Genomic DNA, 14,764 nt, shown 5'->3' with positions numbered 1-14,764 from the left:
ATATAGAGTATGCATAAAGTTAAAATGAGTTCCTTCAACATAAAATGCATAGGTGATTGAAGAAATGAAGTTATAGCAAGTGCACACCATGATCACATTACATTGAGGGAGTCTCTAATTTGATATATCAAATTCTAATTTATTGAGATTGGGCTACATGGAGTAAGAAAAAACCATTCCGATATCCTTGCATGATGACGTTTTTAATGTGCCTCCATCAAACTTTATGACATTAGCTTTCATCTCATCCGATGTAAAACTTATTGAGGAAATTGTAGTTGGAAAACATGTCTTTGGTAGTGTTAATGAATGTGATATGAACCTGCAGAGGCCCACTTAGGTGGGTTTCTTTGGTCTAGGACATAGGGAATTGTTTCTTTTGTTATTAATGGCATTTCTATAATATAGAACTTTCATAATATAAAAGAATGAGAGGAGGGGTGTGAACCTAACTTCAGCCCATTCTCTTCTCTTCTCTCTCTTTGTTCTCTATTTCATCTCTCTTTCCACTATTGCACATGGTATCAGAGCTACGTCATTTCTAATCCTTCTTCTTCTCCAAATCTTATTATTTCTTTTTTTTCCTCTTATCCTTTGGTGTCCCTTCTATTGCTTGTGCTGAAAATTTCTTAAGAAATCTTAGGTTTCTTTTTTGTTTTCTTCTTGTGTCAGGCCTTTTGTAATGGTCTGTGTGTACGTGCAGGAATGAAGACATCGGCTTCTTGAATGATATCACCTAACATGTGATCATTGCAAACATGTGGGCTATTTGCCCATGTTGGATGTCATGTTCATGAGTATATTTCTTCATGGCCGGTTGGAAAAAGTGGACGTGTAGGCTAATTCTTCCGTTTGAGGTAACATGTGTATCATTTGAAGTGTTCAAGTGTAGTGCTCATCAATTGTGCTAGGTCAGCCCATATTTGTTATTGTGAGGTACTCTTCTTTTATTTGTTATGGAGATAAAAAGTGATCCAAAATATGGATTTATAAATCCATCTAATGTTTTAGGGATCCAAATAATCTATATATTAACTTAAATGTAACAAATTATTTGCAATGATCTAAGTCAATCTAAGTTTTTGTCATGGCTATAGCAAAATTGAGATATCTGACCATAGAGAAACCTGAAGAAAAATCCAGTACTTACTACTTATGCCCAATGGATTCAGTCCAAATTATGACTTGGTTATGGAATAGCATGGAACCCTCCATAAGTGTGTCATATTTTTTTATACGGCTAAATGTGGGATGTTGTATGGGAAATGTACTCATCTAATAAAAACATCTCTCGTACTAATCAATTATATGAAGAAATATTCAAGCTTCAACAAGGAGATAAATTGTTTTTTTTTTTTTTTGAAATATAACAAGAAGATAAGTAGTTGGGTGAATACTATTCTAAACTCAAAGAGATGTGAGAAGAGCCGAATGTGCATCAACCCTTGATTACCGATTTAGAGAAACTACGTCAGCAAAGTGAAGAGTTCTAAGTGGCTAAGTTCTTTTCCGGATTGAAACATGAGTAGGAACCAGTTCCTGCACAGATTTTGGACGGCGAAGATGTGTCATCTTTAAACAAAGTGCATGCACGCCTCTAGCATGTATCGTTGGGCTCTACAAGTGAAGCCAATGGTGGCTCAACTCTAGCATTGTTCTCCGGATGAGGTTGCAATGGTAGCCATGGTAGAAGAGGTGGTCATGGTGACATAGAAGGAGGCCGTGGAAGAGGTTCAGAACTAAGAAGTTCCAATCATTCGGTTTAAAAATGTTAGGACCTCCATGGGAAGACTGCATGGGCTAATCAAGCTTCCCACACTAAAGGGAGCAGCAGGCCTCATCTGGCTAATTCTACATCTATTGCTTCATAGACACGTATGACTTGTAAGATGGTTACTCTAACTTAAGAAGAATATTCCAAACTGCTGAACAATCTACAGAATTAGTCTATTCCTACTACTTCTACAGCTACTTCCACCCTTATGACTACGTTCATGGCCTCAGGTATGGCTTGTTTAAGATCCAAGTCTCATACGCCATGGGTAATTAACTCTAGAGCATCTAACCATATGACAGGTTAGTCTAATGCGTTTTCGTCTATTAATGGCTCATTAACAAGCTCTTCTGTCACTTTGGCAAACAGTACCCAATCCAAAGTATGTGGAATGGGTAACGTTTATAAAAGTCTCAATTTTATTATCCTCTATTTTATTTGTTTCACAAATTAAGCATTCTATCTATTAGCAAACCTACCAAATCCCTTAACTATTCCGTCACTTTTTATCCTTCACATTGTCTTTTCCAAAACCTAAAGATGAAGAGGAAGATTGGTGAGGACATAAGCATGACGAGCTATATTATCTTGATTGTAACGTTATGGGCACACAAAAACACGTTGGCTTATCAGCGGCACTAACGTCTCCATCATCCATCATTGAAGATTCTTAAAAGTGTTGTTCCTCGTCGTTGATGTCATGTCTAGAGTGTGGTGTATGTGAATTGAGTAAGCATCACCGTGCTACTTTTTCACCATGTGTTGAGAAGCATCATTTAGTTCCTTTCTCTTTAGTTCATTCATATGTTTGGGGTCCAGTTAAAATATATAATAGGACTGGGTTTAAGTATTTTGTTACATTTGTTGATGATTGTTCGAGAATGACATGACTTTATTTAATAAAAGATAGATCTGAATTATTTTATATTTTTAAGACCTTCCACCTATAAGTAGAAAATCAATTTAATGCAAAAGTAATTGTGTTTCAGTCAGATAATACCAAGTACATGTCCCAAGCTTTTAGTCAGTTTTTTTTTCTAAAACAAGAATCCTACGTCAGACATCATGCACTTACGGCTTACACCCCCATGACAAAACAGAGTTGCAGAATGGAAAAAAATCACCACCTCCTTGAGATAACCCATGCTCTCTTTATTCGCATAAATGTTCCTAAGAGTTTTTGGAATGATGCAATACTGGCAACATGTTTTCTAATAATTTGTGTTAAAGGGTCAATCACCCCCATCAAGTTTTGTTTACAAATACTCCGGTGTTTCCTCTACCTCCTAAAGTTCTTGGATGTGTTTGTTTTGTCCATCAATTGGAGTCTAGCGATGATAAGTCTGATCCTCGAGTAGTTAAATATATTTTTCTTATTCTTACAGAGGGATTATCGTAGTTATAGTCCATCACTTTGAAGATAATATATGTGTACAGATGTTACCTTATGTTAGTCTACCACGTTCTCCTCAAAAGATAGAAAATCTCTTAATACGGAACTCGTTCTCGTACCTATTGCAATCAACAAAGACATCCAACCTCCATCTACTACATCTTCCGTTTCCGCTATATCTCAAATGAAGGTCTACACACGACGAAAATAGACAGATGGTACAATTGACATGATGTGTCATCAAACATATCTATCTTCTTTAGAGACTTGTCCAATGAGTCCTCCAGATACATCTAATATTCCTATTATCCTAAGAAAAGGTAAACGAACGTGTACCGATCATCCTATACCTAAATATGTTTCCTTTCATTGCTTATCTCTAAATTTCCAAAGCTTTGCCATGTCCTTGCCTTTTCACTCTGTTCCCAAATCATATGAGAAAGCTCTGTTACATAAAAGGGTGGAAGCAAGCTACAGAGGAAGAGATGGATGCACTTCATTGGAATGACACTTGGGAACTTATCACTTTTCTAACTAGTAAACATACTATGGGTTGTGAATGGGTCTACACAATCAAGTTTCATCTCTAATGCCATTTCCCACGGAGTGCTAAATTCATTGATTCCAACTTTTTTAACCTGGCACCTCTTGCCTTAATCAGCTTCCAAACCTCTTCCCATCCAAGGAGATAGAACTTTCTTCCATCCGAGGCCCCCTTCTAGAAAAAATCCCTTCTCAACTTCTCTAGCATGTTTAATACCATCTTTTAGGGCATTTGAAAGTAGACATGAAATACACCAGCATATCAAAAAATGCCCTTTGCTAAGAGTCAGTTGTCCTCTCAAGGACAGATATTGGCGCTTCCAACTCTAAAACTTTCTCTCAATTCTTTCAATAACCATATCCCAAAGAAGGATAGGAAGCTTCCCAATACAAAGGAACAGACCTAAATATGTCGTGGGAACCACATCCGCATCACAAAACAGTAGAGTAGCATCTACGTATTGGAGGTGACTTATTTAAAGACCACCAACCACAACCTTGAAACCCCTAATCAAGCCATTCTCCTCCAATTTCTGGAACATCCTACTTAGCGCCTCTCCCCTATAGCAACAAAGAAATAAGGGGAGACTTGAAGCCTTTTGGAGACCCATTAACCAAAATGGAAAAGGAAGTAGAACGAACACGTGGTTGAACCTGTACCCAATCTAAAGAGCATGTACCCTCAATCCACATGATCATATGCCTTATCTATATCTAACTTGCACGATATTCCACTCTTCCACTCCCTATATCTGGAGTCGATACATTCATGGGCGATAATAGCACTATCTAAAATCCGTCTCCCCGCAATAAAAGCTCATTGATTCTCACCAATAACCAAGGATAGGACTTTCCAAAATCTTAGAGCAAGGACTTTGGCAAGAATTTTATAAGGACCCCCGATGAGACTTATGGGCATAGAATCTTTTAATTGGTCCATGCCATCAATCTTCGGAATAAGAGCTATGAAAAAAGCCCCAAGCTCATTACAGAAACGACCATGAGCAAAGAATTCAGTAATAAAGTCCATTAAATCTCTTTTGATCAAAGGCCAAAAATTTTGAAAGAACCGCATTGGAAGGTCATTAAGACCGGGAGCCTTATCCCCACACACATTGAATCAAGGGTCGCTTTCCCTTCCTCTTCTCCAACTGGTGATTCTAGACATGAAGCATCCTCCAACAAGCTCTGAAAAACTAAATTGCCAAACCTCAATCTATTCCACTAATCACCGAATAGTAACTTTTCATAATAGTTAACATTAGTATTGCAAATATGACCTTTATCCACGGTCCTCTCCCTGTCTACAATCAAACTACTAATCCTATTACTACAAGCGCATGAGAGAAAGCCCCAAGCCACTAAAATACCAACCCAATCGCATCAACAGCGTCCCAACCTTTGTTCCTGATCCCCTAAATTGGGTCAAGCAAGCTTTTGTCTACCGATCTAAGCTTGGTGTGCAGCAGGGAGATAATGTCTCCCTTCGATTGTCTACATACTTTCCTAACCTGAGATCTTTTGACCTTGCAAACCGAACCCCTAACATTCCATGACTAAATAATCATAGATCACTAACCTTACCTGCTCTTGCCTTCTTTCCTCCGCTAGCCTTTCCTGCTGTATCATAATTGATGGAGAACTCGAGGCTAAGAAGCTCCCTCCATCCCCTTAGCGATTTTTTAGCCTTCATTAGTTGACCTTTCTGTTGTGTCATAGCACCTATGTCTTGAACAAAATGGAAAAAACACAACCACGTTCTCATCAGAAGCCCCACAATACATACCTATCAAAACCCCAACCCGTTCCAAAACATCCTTGGACCACAGATATTGCTCTTTTGTTATCGTGTCTCCCCCTACAAACTTCTTGGTTATCCAAAGTCGTGCTTGACTCCATGCCCTCTCCCATCTTAGCAATGCAGAGTGGAGTCATAATTAGGCTTCCTCAAGCAACTCACCATCGCATTCGAATTCGCCTACGCATAGCTCCCTCCTTTCCAGATCGGACTCCAACTCCTGAGCAACCACTGCCGATGCTTGCTCATGATTATCACATTGCATCTACACCAAGGGGCTAACTAGATGACCTTGCTCACACTGAGCACCCAACAATATGTTGGGGGAGACCTGCGAAGAAAGATGCAGGTCTTTGTCGCTTAGCATGTGGTCGGAAGCTAGACAAACCTCTCCATCCGAAGTATCATCGATCTCAACTGCTATCTCTATAGGCAAATGAACTTGAATTTAGTAAACAAAAGCGAGCAAAGGTTCCCACATGAGATCATAAAGCACTAACAGGGACACCTTATTTTCTACACATATGGGAGTTATCATAATGATGAGAGAAGTCTCCTTTGCCACCTCATCACACCTAGAGACACATGGCACCAATCCATCCTCATCCCGCCCCTCCCAAGGCCTCACACCTGATCCTAAGTCATCACCGCGACTCAAGAAAGAAACACAATTCCCAGCATCCTTCTTTGCATGCCACGTCGCCTAAGGCAAACTTTGAGTCAACACAAAGCAGCAAGCACAATGCACACATGTAGCTAAGGGAGGTTTGGAACCCAAACCTGACACAGCAGGCAAGGTTGGATTGACAGTGTAGACTCCTAGGACTCCCACAAGACACGGAACCACACGCACCTCCACCACATTTGTCCCTCACCCACCAACCCCTGCTCCACAAATGAGCTTTTCGCACGCATCGCTCCTGAGAGGTGGTGTGCCACTGGAGCACCTAACTCGAACTCCCTCACCCTCCGCACGACTGCGGCCATGGCTGCCTACGAAGCTTTCAAACTCCCATCTCTTCCATATCTCCCCCCACCTGCAAGAGTGACCCTTGCCTTCTCTTTCCACCCGAAACTCCACCTTCACATCTCCTATGGCGATCTTAACCATTTATGGATCGGCCACTATTCTCTTCTTCACAAGAATACAAGCCACTCTGATTTTCTCCCCTCCTGTGTCGACATCGATCTCAACTACCACTCCCAGTCACGAGCCGACTACTATAAACACTTCATGGAACCAGAGCTCCAATGAAATGCCCCAAACTAAAAACCAAACATCTTCATAGCCAAGGTAAGAATAGTCTGACCACCTCCTGAGCTGCTTTGCCAACCCGGCCCTGTAGATCTCTCCAGCCATTATGAAATGGTTTATATTCACCTTAAGACGAAGGCAAATACAGACCTTCGAAGATTTGAAGGGTCCAACTGTATAGTCTTATTCTAATAAGTTGCAGATTTCTTCCAAGCATGCCTTGACCATTAAAATAATAGCGTCTTCAACAGTGTCAACTTGAAGCAACCATTGAACTATGCCCCAAGCCTTCCGACCTAACTCAAGCCAATTGCTCCCCATCGAGATCCTCCAGCCATATCCACCTTCCCTCCTCTGCTAACCCATCCCCCACTATTTGTTACCCCTAATTCTCCTACAACATTTGTTGCACCTGTTTTCCCCCTGTTATCTGTTGCCTTTGATTCTCCTACAACATTTGTTGCACCTGTTTTCCCCTCTGCTATTTGTTGCCCCTGATTCTCCTACAACGTTTGTTACACCTATTTTTCCCCTGTTACCACATCCCTAAAAGAGATGCAGCTCCCTCCCCTACTGTTGCTAACTCTCCCTCCCTCCCTGCGAGGCTCCCTCATCTCAACCTCTAGTTTCTTCCCTCTAACCTCCTTTGCACTTTTTCCCATCTCCCTCTCCACTTCCCTATTCTTAACCTCCTAACCAAAACGGCCCTTTTGAACGAGTTTCTTCCCTCCGAAGCTCTCACCATGCAGCAACTTCACTGCCCTCTCCACTTCCTATGGCTACCTATCGAACAAAAGTTAATCCCCTGTAAGCCATCCTCAGGGAAACACGCGACGTAGAGGGTTGGCAAGTCGGATAGCTACATCTAAAGTGCACCTCACTTTCCCAAACTAAGTCCACCCCCCCCCGCGCGCAAAAAAAAAAAAAAGAAGCTCCATGCAGCTCTACCTCCACGGCTCCACCATCCTCAGGGAAACAAGTGACGTAGAGGGTCAGCAATTGAGATAGCTACGTCTAAAGTGCACCTCATTTTCCCAGACCAAGTTTGTTTTACCTCAGTCCATCCATCAACCTCACCTTCCTCCAACTCCTAACCCCCACCCCCCAAACTCCCTGTAGCTCTACCTCCACCCCTATCCCCCTCTCGAACTCCCTGGCAAACCTCTTCCCACATCCTCCAAGACAACACCCCCCAAACGACCTAATTCCTCATTGCAATCGCCCTTCTTCCGCCACTCTGTATCACAGTGACCTCGCTTGGGCATGAAAATGGGGATGTATCCCATCACTTCGACTCTACTGGCCTACTTGGAATATTTCTCAAAGAATTAAGTAAAGATCAATAAAGATTGTAATTATCGTTTTTCATTTTCTTTTCTTTTCTTTTTTAAGGTAAGCTAGCAAAACCAAGACCTCAATGTATAAAGCATCATTTCTACCATTAAGATCATGGTAGTTGAGATTACGACAACACAAGTTGACAGGTCACATGTACTTTAAAGGTGTATGAAACTAACTTTACAAACTTTATAATATCCAGTCTCTCTTTCTTTCACATGTCAACTCTCTCCCTCTCTTCATAAATACAACAAAACTTTTTAAGCTCAAAGACTATCTCTTCATAACTCACAACATCCCCTCATGGCATATCTTTTTAGGCAACGAAAGTCTGTAACTCATAACATCCCCTCATGGCACATCCTTTTAGGCAACAAAAGTCTCTCTCTAATTCGTAACATTCCCTCATGGCAGGTTCACCTACTGTAAGGTGTGGTGTTGATTTTATTTCTTTTGTATAAATTGTTGATATATGTCAAAAATTGATATCATATATTGCTAATGTGATTATCTATCAACTAATATAATTTTTTTAATTATTTTAAAATAAAAAAATGCCCAAAAATTAACTCAGAAATAGAAAAAATGTAGAAAATAATTTTTTTTTAAGCAATGCATGTGTGAAATCATTAGATCCATAATCTTCTAATACTCCTTAGGTATCAAAACAAGAATTAAAAAAAATAATATTAATTAATTAATTAATTTTTAAAAAAAAAACGATTTTAGAACTTTTTTATAAATTTTTTAGAAAATACATGCGTAAATAAAAAAGAAATAAAAGAACCCAAATCTTTAACAAATCAGTAGATCCATAGTATAATAATCCTCAAGAATCAGAAACAAAAACAAATTTAAAATGTTTTCTAAGATTTTCAGAAAATATCTACGTAAATAAAAAGAAAAAAGAAAAGGAAAAAGCCCCAAATCTTCAATAAATCAGTAGATCCATAGTCCTTTAATACTCTTCAAGCATCATAACAAGAATTTAAAAATAAAAAAATAAATAAATAATAATAAATAATTTAAATTTTTCTGAAATTTTTAGAAAATACCTACGTAAAAAATAAATAAATAAATAAATAAAATAAAGCAGAAGAAGAAGAAGAAGAAGAAGAAGAAGAAGAAGAAACCCCCATAGTCTTCTAATACTCAAGCGTAATAACAAAAATCAGTAAAAAATTAATTTAAAAACTTTTTTTCTAAAATGTTTAGAAAATACCTGCGTAAATAAAAAAATTAAGAAAAAAGGAAAACACCGCACATCCATATCAAATCAACTAAGATCTTATTGAAATAGTTTATATTGTTGTTTCAATGGAATTCCAAATCAAAACAGCAAAAAAAAAAATTATTTTGATTTTTGCAAAACCAGGCCTGGAAGATTCAATTCTTTGATTTGATGCAAAAAAAAAAAGTTTCGATCTTCAAATTTGATCTAAATTTGATCAAAAATGCCTTTAAAACAATACCTCTCTGTGAAGAAATTAAAAGGAAAAGAAAAGAAAAAAAAATCAAAGAAAATGCAAATATATATATTAGCCATATCGGTTGAAACCAATACAGCTATAAAATATAGGTGCCAACACGGTACCATTTTTACATAACGGGCCCATACGGATACAATACCAATATTCTAATCTATGCTTGGCACCCATAAAAGCGCAGACTAAAAAAAATTTAAAAAAAAAAAAAAAAAAAAACCATCATCTACAATGGACTCCTACAAAGGTTGTGCCGAGCCAATGCTTAGGGTTACACCATCGACTTCCACAAAAGAACACGATTCATTGTGGAGGTATCACGAGTCTAAAAGTTGAGGTTGGTTTCAAACTCGAGGACGAGTTCTTTTAAAGCCATGGAGAATTGATGCAAGCACACGACCCATCTAGGCGTACTGTAGGGCCCGTCAATGATGTGGGCCCACAGCCCACCAAAGGGCCCAACATGTGTTGCTTTTTAGATTGTTTATTTACAGATTTTGGGGGCCTAAATTAAGGATTGTAATTTACTATTTTTGGGATATATGGGGGGCTGATTGCAAGATGCGATTGATATGATGATTAAACATATAAGCCGGTTTTAAAGATATAATTACTTTCCATGTTTGCTTTTTATTATCATGCTTTTACCATATTAAGGAAGATTAGATTGGTTTGAAATAAATTGTGATTGATATGAAATCAATCTCATACTTGAGGGGAATTTCAATTAAAGATTCATTTAGGATCTATAAAAGGGGGTGGGGTGGTGTAGGAGTTAGTTAATTCGAATATTTTTCTATGTGTGAGATTTCTTAAAAGTTTTTGTAAGAGATGAAGGTTGATATCAATAAAGGTTCCCTCCCTCTCTACTCTATTGTTTTTGTGGGTATACTTATTAATTTCTTTTCCAATTTGGGTATCAAGATCTCAATGACTCGATAACGGGGTTGCACCACCAAGTACCCTAAAATGATCATTTTCAATTTGGGTCAATAATGCATGAGTGTGGAGAGCTCAAGAAGGATGTTGCTCATGGGATTCAAGCTGCATGAAAGAAGTGGAGATGTGCCTCTGGAATTTATGTCATTGTCACATACCAATCAAAATGAAGGGAGAATTTTATAGGTTAGCTATAAGACCAGTCATGCTTTATGTGACCAAACGTTTGGCAGTTAAGGAACAACATCTCACAGGATGAGTGTAGCTAAAATGAGGGTGTTGAGATGGATGAGTGGCCAAATGAGGAAGGATAGAATTAGAAATGAATACATTCGAGGGAACTTTGGAGTAGCGGTAATAGGTAATAAGATGAGGGAAAGTAGACTTAGATGGTTTGTCCATGTGCAACAGAGGCCAAGAATTGCACCAATTAGAAGGGAATTGGTTCAAGTTGAAGGTTCTATAATGGCAAGACAAAGGCCCAAAAAGGTTGTGGGCGGAGGTAGTCAGAAAATATTTAACGGCCTATAGTTTAAATAAAAATATACTCCTTAATAGAGTGGAACGGCAGAACACAATGTTATAGCTAATCCCAATTAGTTAGGAGAAGGATTAGATAGTGTTTTAAATATCGACGATATCAGCCGATATATCCCACAATATATCTTGTATCCACACAAGAAGTGGAATATATCCCACATGTTCAATCTGGTGAACATTTTTTTTTCGATCATTTTTTTCCTCTTATAAATCATGTTAAATCGGTGTCAAATTGTTACGAATTCATGATTTTTCATGTTTTGCATGGCATGAAAAATCATGGATTGGGAACTTCGACTTCAAATTTTGGAGGAGAAGATCCGAGTTGCTGAAAATTGAAAAAAATAAATCAAAATCAAACATGTATGTAACCTAATCTAGTGATTCTTCTTTTGCTTTAGAATTTATTGCTTGAATTTCCACGTCTTTTTACATTTATAAATTATATGAATAGACTTTGAATATACTTGCATTAATTCAGTTAGACAACACATAGATTAGGACCCCATACAAAGAAAACCCATTATGTGCACTTGTTTTTTGTAATGTTTTTATTTGTAAGTGTGTATTGATGTCTTTTTTAACAATCATTGAAATTTTGTTGAAAAATTCGACCAATTTTCATGTTTCCCCATGTTTCCAACAACAACGATACATTACGCGATACAACCGATATATCCCATGCGATAACTGATACGTATCTGTATCCCAAGGGTGCGATACGTAATGCAACACTAATATTTCAAACATTGGGATTAGATGACAATAATGATGATGATGATGAAGATGATGATTTGTGGATTCAATGGAATATTTGAGTAGATGTAACTATAAGATACTAAGTTTTTAGAGTTGGTTTCTAACTATATGTCTAAAATACGTAATTAGTTTCATTTCAATGTGTTAAAATTAGTTTTAGAGCAAAAAGTATTAAAAATATCAATGTATATCTGTATTTAACGTTTACAACAGAAAAATATCAATGTATATCAACAGAAAAAACTATTAAAAATATCAATGTATAGCTGTATTTAACGTTTACAACAGATAAATAAATAAATAAATAAGAAAATTTTGTGCTCGGATCATCCAGGCATATGCTTAGGTGTGTCTGGGTGTTTCATGCATTCAAGGGGCACTTGCCCCTAGCACCTTAACTACATTATTTACAAAAAAAAAAAAAGGGAATCACCATGTCTTGCACCTCCCATGATGCATTTTTGGAGCTCCCACTTCAAGCATGAGGCACAAACCAAAGGTTTTCAAGCCCGCTCAGTCACCATGGATTCCAATTCCATTAGATCTCATTAACACCCAGTGGTCCCAAATAGATCATCTAATCTCATCACGCTCAATCAATCAGAATAGAACTAATGTCTGGTTCACCTGGGTTGCCAAAGTGACTAACATAATCTATTTTTCTTTTTTTAATTTTGAAACACCACAAGGTGTGAACTATAGAAATCTCCAATCCAATAACAACATCAAAGAACAGACCAGATGGCTCAACGTCGTCAAATGATGTACAATATTAAGAGATGAAAGACGATAAAAGAGAAGAAGAAGAAGGATGCAATCATGGCTTACGTGAAATCAATGGTTGATTCTACCAAAACCCGAGATGCAAGGGTGGTTGCAAATGAAAGAATTGATGGATGCTGCCCGAACAAAACAACAACAACATCTGGAGATAAAGCAAGCCACGAACGAACAGCAAGTGCCTGCCTGGCACCCACGGAACCAACAAAGGGGCTGGGCGCGGAGAAAATGGTAACACTGGGAAATGCTGAATCTCCAGATCCATTGTAGGTGGCAACCTTGGGCCTCTTGTTGTGGTCCCTAAAAGGCGATGGCAGCCTTTGAGAGGCATACAGAGAGAGGCTGATCAAGAGAAACCCAGAGAGCCAAACAGACCATAGACCCACTTGAGATGCCTGAAACAATAAAAATAAAATATCCTCCCTTTTTCATTCCTCTAAAAAAAAAAAAAATAATAATAATTTATGCAGAATTAAAAAAGGAATGACAAAGAAAGAAGACAGAGAAAGGGGGAAGCTGATATTTTGATGCTGTCTTTTTATATGATGCACCAATCTTTTCTACTTTTGGTAGAAGAATAGCATCACACGCATACCATTAAAGCATATCCAAGAGTTTGAATATCAAAGGGAAAAAAAAACAGGGGGTAAATATCATTTCCCTATAAAATAAATAAATAAATAAATAAAAATTAAAGAAGGAAAGAATAAAAGAAAAAGAAAACATGAACGGGGGAGGATGAGAGGATGTGACCTTGTAGTAGCCCAAAGAGGCGAAGAGAGAAGAAGCAGACCTCATCGTCGTCTGGAATCCAACTCCTTCAAGGTCCTCGTCTGTATGTATGTGGGGATTGAAGGAGAAGAATGAGGGAATTGGAACGTTTTTTAAGCGGAAAAGGAGAGAGAAGGAGGCCTGAGATGGTGGATCATGTGAGGGTTTGGCGTCATGGACGCGTCAGGTCGCATTGGATCTCTTCCCCCCTTTTTCTATTTTGTTTAAAGGATCAGAACCGGAGAGCTTATGCGCGGTTCGTTCAAACCTTCTCTCCAACCGGTCGGACCGTTGTGAAGAAAACAATGCCATGGCAGGGGCGCGAGATTGGTGATGCAGCGAGTTCCTACAACACAAACCCTGTGGGGCCTACCCCAGTTGTCTGTGTGAAATCTACTACGTCCATCAGTGTGGCGAGTGCATGTTATGGTGAGGTCCAGAAAATGAACCAGATCCAATTCTCAATTGGGGCCACTACACAAAAAATAATGGGTACTGAACCCTTACTTGAGCCCACATAAGTTTTAGCTCAGGCTAATATTTGTGTTTTCCCTTAATCCCGGTGGGAGTCACTTTATTAACGGTTTTGATGGCACCTAAATATCTAGGTGAGCCGTAGAAACTTTTCAATGGTAGGCATTCCATCACTATTGTTTCCTGTGCCGTGGCACACTTTGGACTTGCATCTGCGTCATCATTGGGTTTTGATCCTAACACAAGATGGCGGAGCTGTTGGACGGAGTGGATTTTATACGGATATCGCAGTCGGCTCCGAGGGCTTTTTCATGCAAGAACTCTTGGTAATAGCCTCGACGTAAACCGCGGATTCAGTACAATAGCCTTAAGGTCACGATGTAATTAAGAAATTAGTTTCCTTCTCTAAACTTTATTATGTTCTTGTCCTCACATTACTTTTTATTTTAAATTTAAAAATTAAAAAAATAATAATAATAAAAAAATAAAAATAAAGAAAAGAAAAACAAAACAAAACACAAAATTGCATCCCAACCAACTTTCTCCTCCTTGTATTAAGTAGCTTATCTCGAAAGTCAAATAAGTGTTTTTTTACCGGTGGATTGCAGATCCACATAAATGACTCACATTTTAGCAACCAAATGATTTCCAAATGAGTTAATTCTAAAGCCATTTAAAAGCTCATTAAGCTGTCTTTCCAACGAGCACAAAATCACTCAAATTGGACCAGTTACGAGGGAGTTATGATTATTTGTCATATCAATTATCCACAGTGCGTATCAACGATTCATGGTAAATGTTATACTTTAACCTTACTTTTAAGCTATCAAATGGTGTACAAATAAGGCGATTCCAAAGTCATATGAAAGTTCATCAAGTTATCTTTCCAACGAATAAAAGATCATCTAAATCAGAC

At 38.2% G+C, this 14,764-nt stretch overlaps 1 protein-coding gene across 5 annotated transcripts in view; it reads right to left on the bottom strand.

The window, feature by feature from the left end:
• LOC131246145 (beta-arabinofuranosyltransferase RAY1) overlaps window positions 1–13,688 on the bottom strand; it is a 60,034-nt gene extending 46,346 nt beyond the window's left edge. The window contains exons 1-2 of one of the 5 annotated variants that reach the window (XM_058246045.1): window positions 13,357–13,688; window positions 12,652–12,998 (exon numbers count right to left, since the gene is read on the bottom strand). In XM_058246045.1, the coding sequence (XP_058102028.1) occupies window positions 12,652–12,998; window positions 13,357–13,401 (392 nt within the window). In that variant the 5' untranslated portion in view covers window positions 13,402–13,688. The remainder of the gene's footprint in view (window positions 1–12,651; window positions 12,999–13,356) is intronic. The other 4 variants (XM_058246046.1, XM_058246043.1, XM_058246042.1 and 1 more) reach the window with 4 other exon arrangements.
• Window positions 13,689–14,764: the final 1,076 nt, after the last annotated feature.

The sequence above is a fragment of the Magnolia sinica genome, chromosome 5, assembly GCF_029962835.1.
Source record: "Magnolia sinica isolate HGM2019 chromosome 5, MsV1, whole genome shotgun sequence".
In the NCBI taxonomy this organism is placed as follows: Eukaryota; Viridiplantae; Streptophyta; class Magnoliopsida; order Magnoliales; family Magnoliaceae; genus Magnolia; species Magnolia sinica.
The sequence above is the reverse complement of the archived record's forward strand: the minus strand, read 5'-3'. Positions and strand labels throughout refer to the sequence as shown.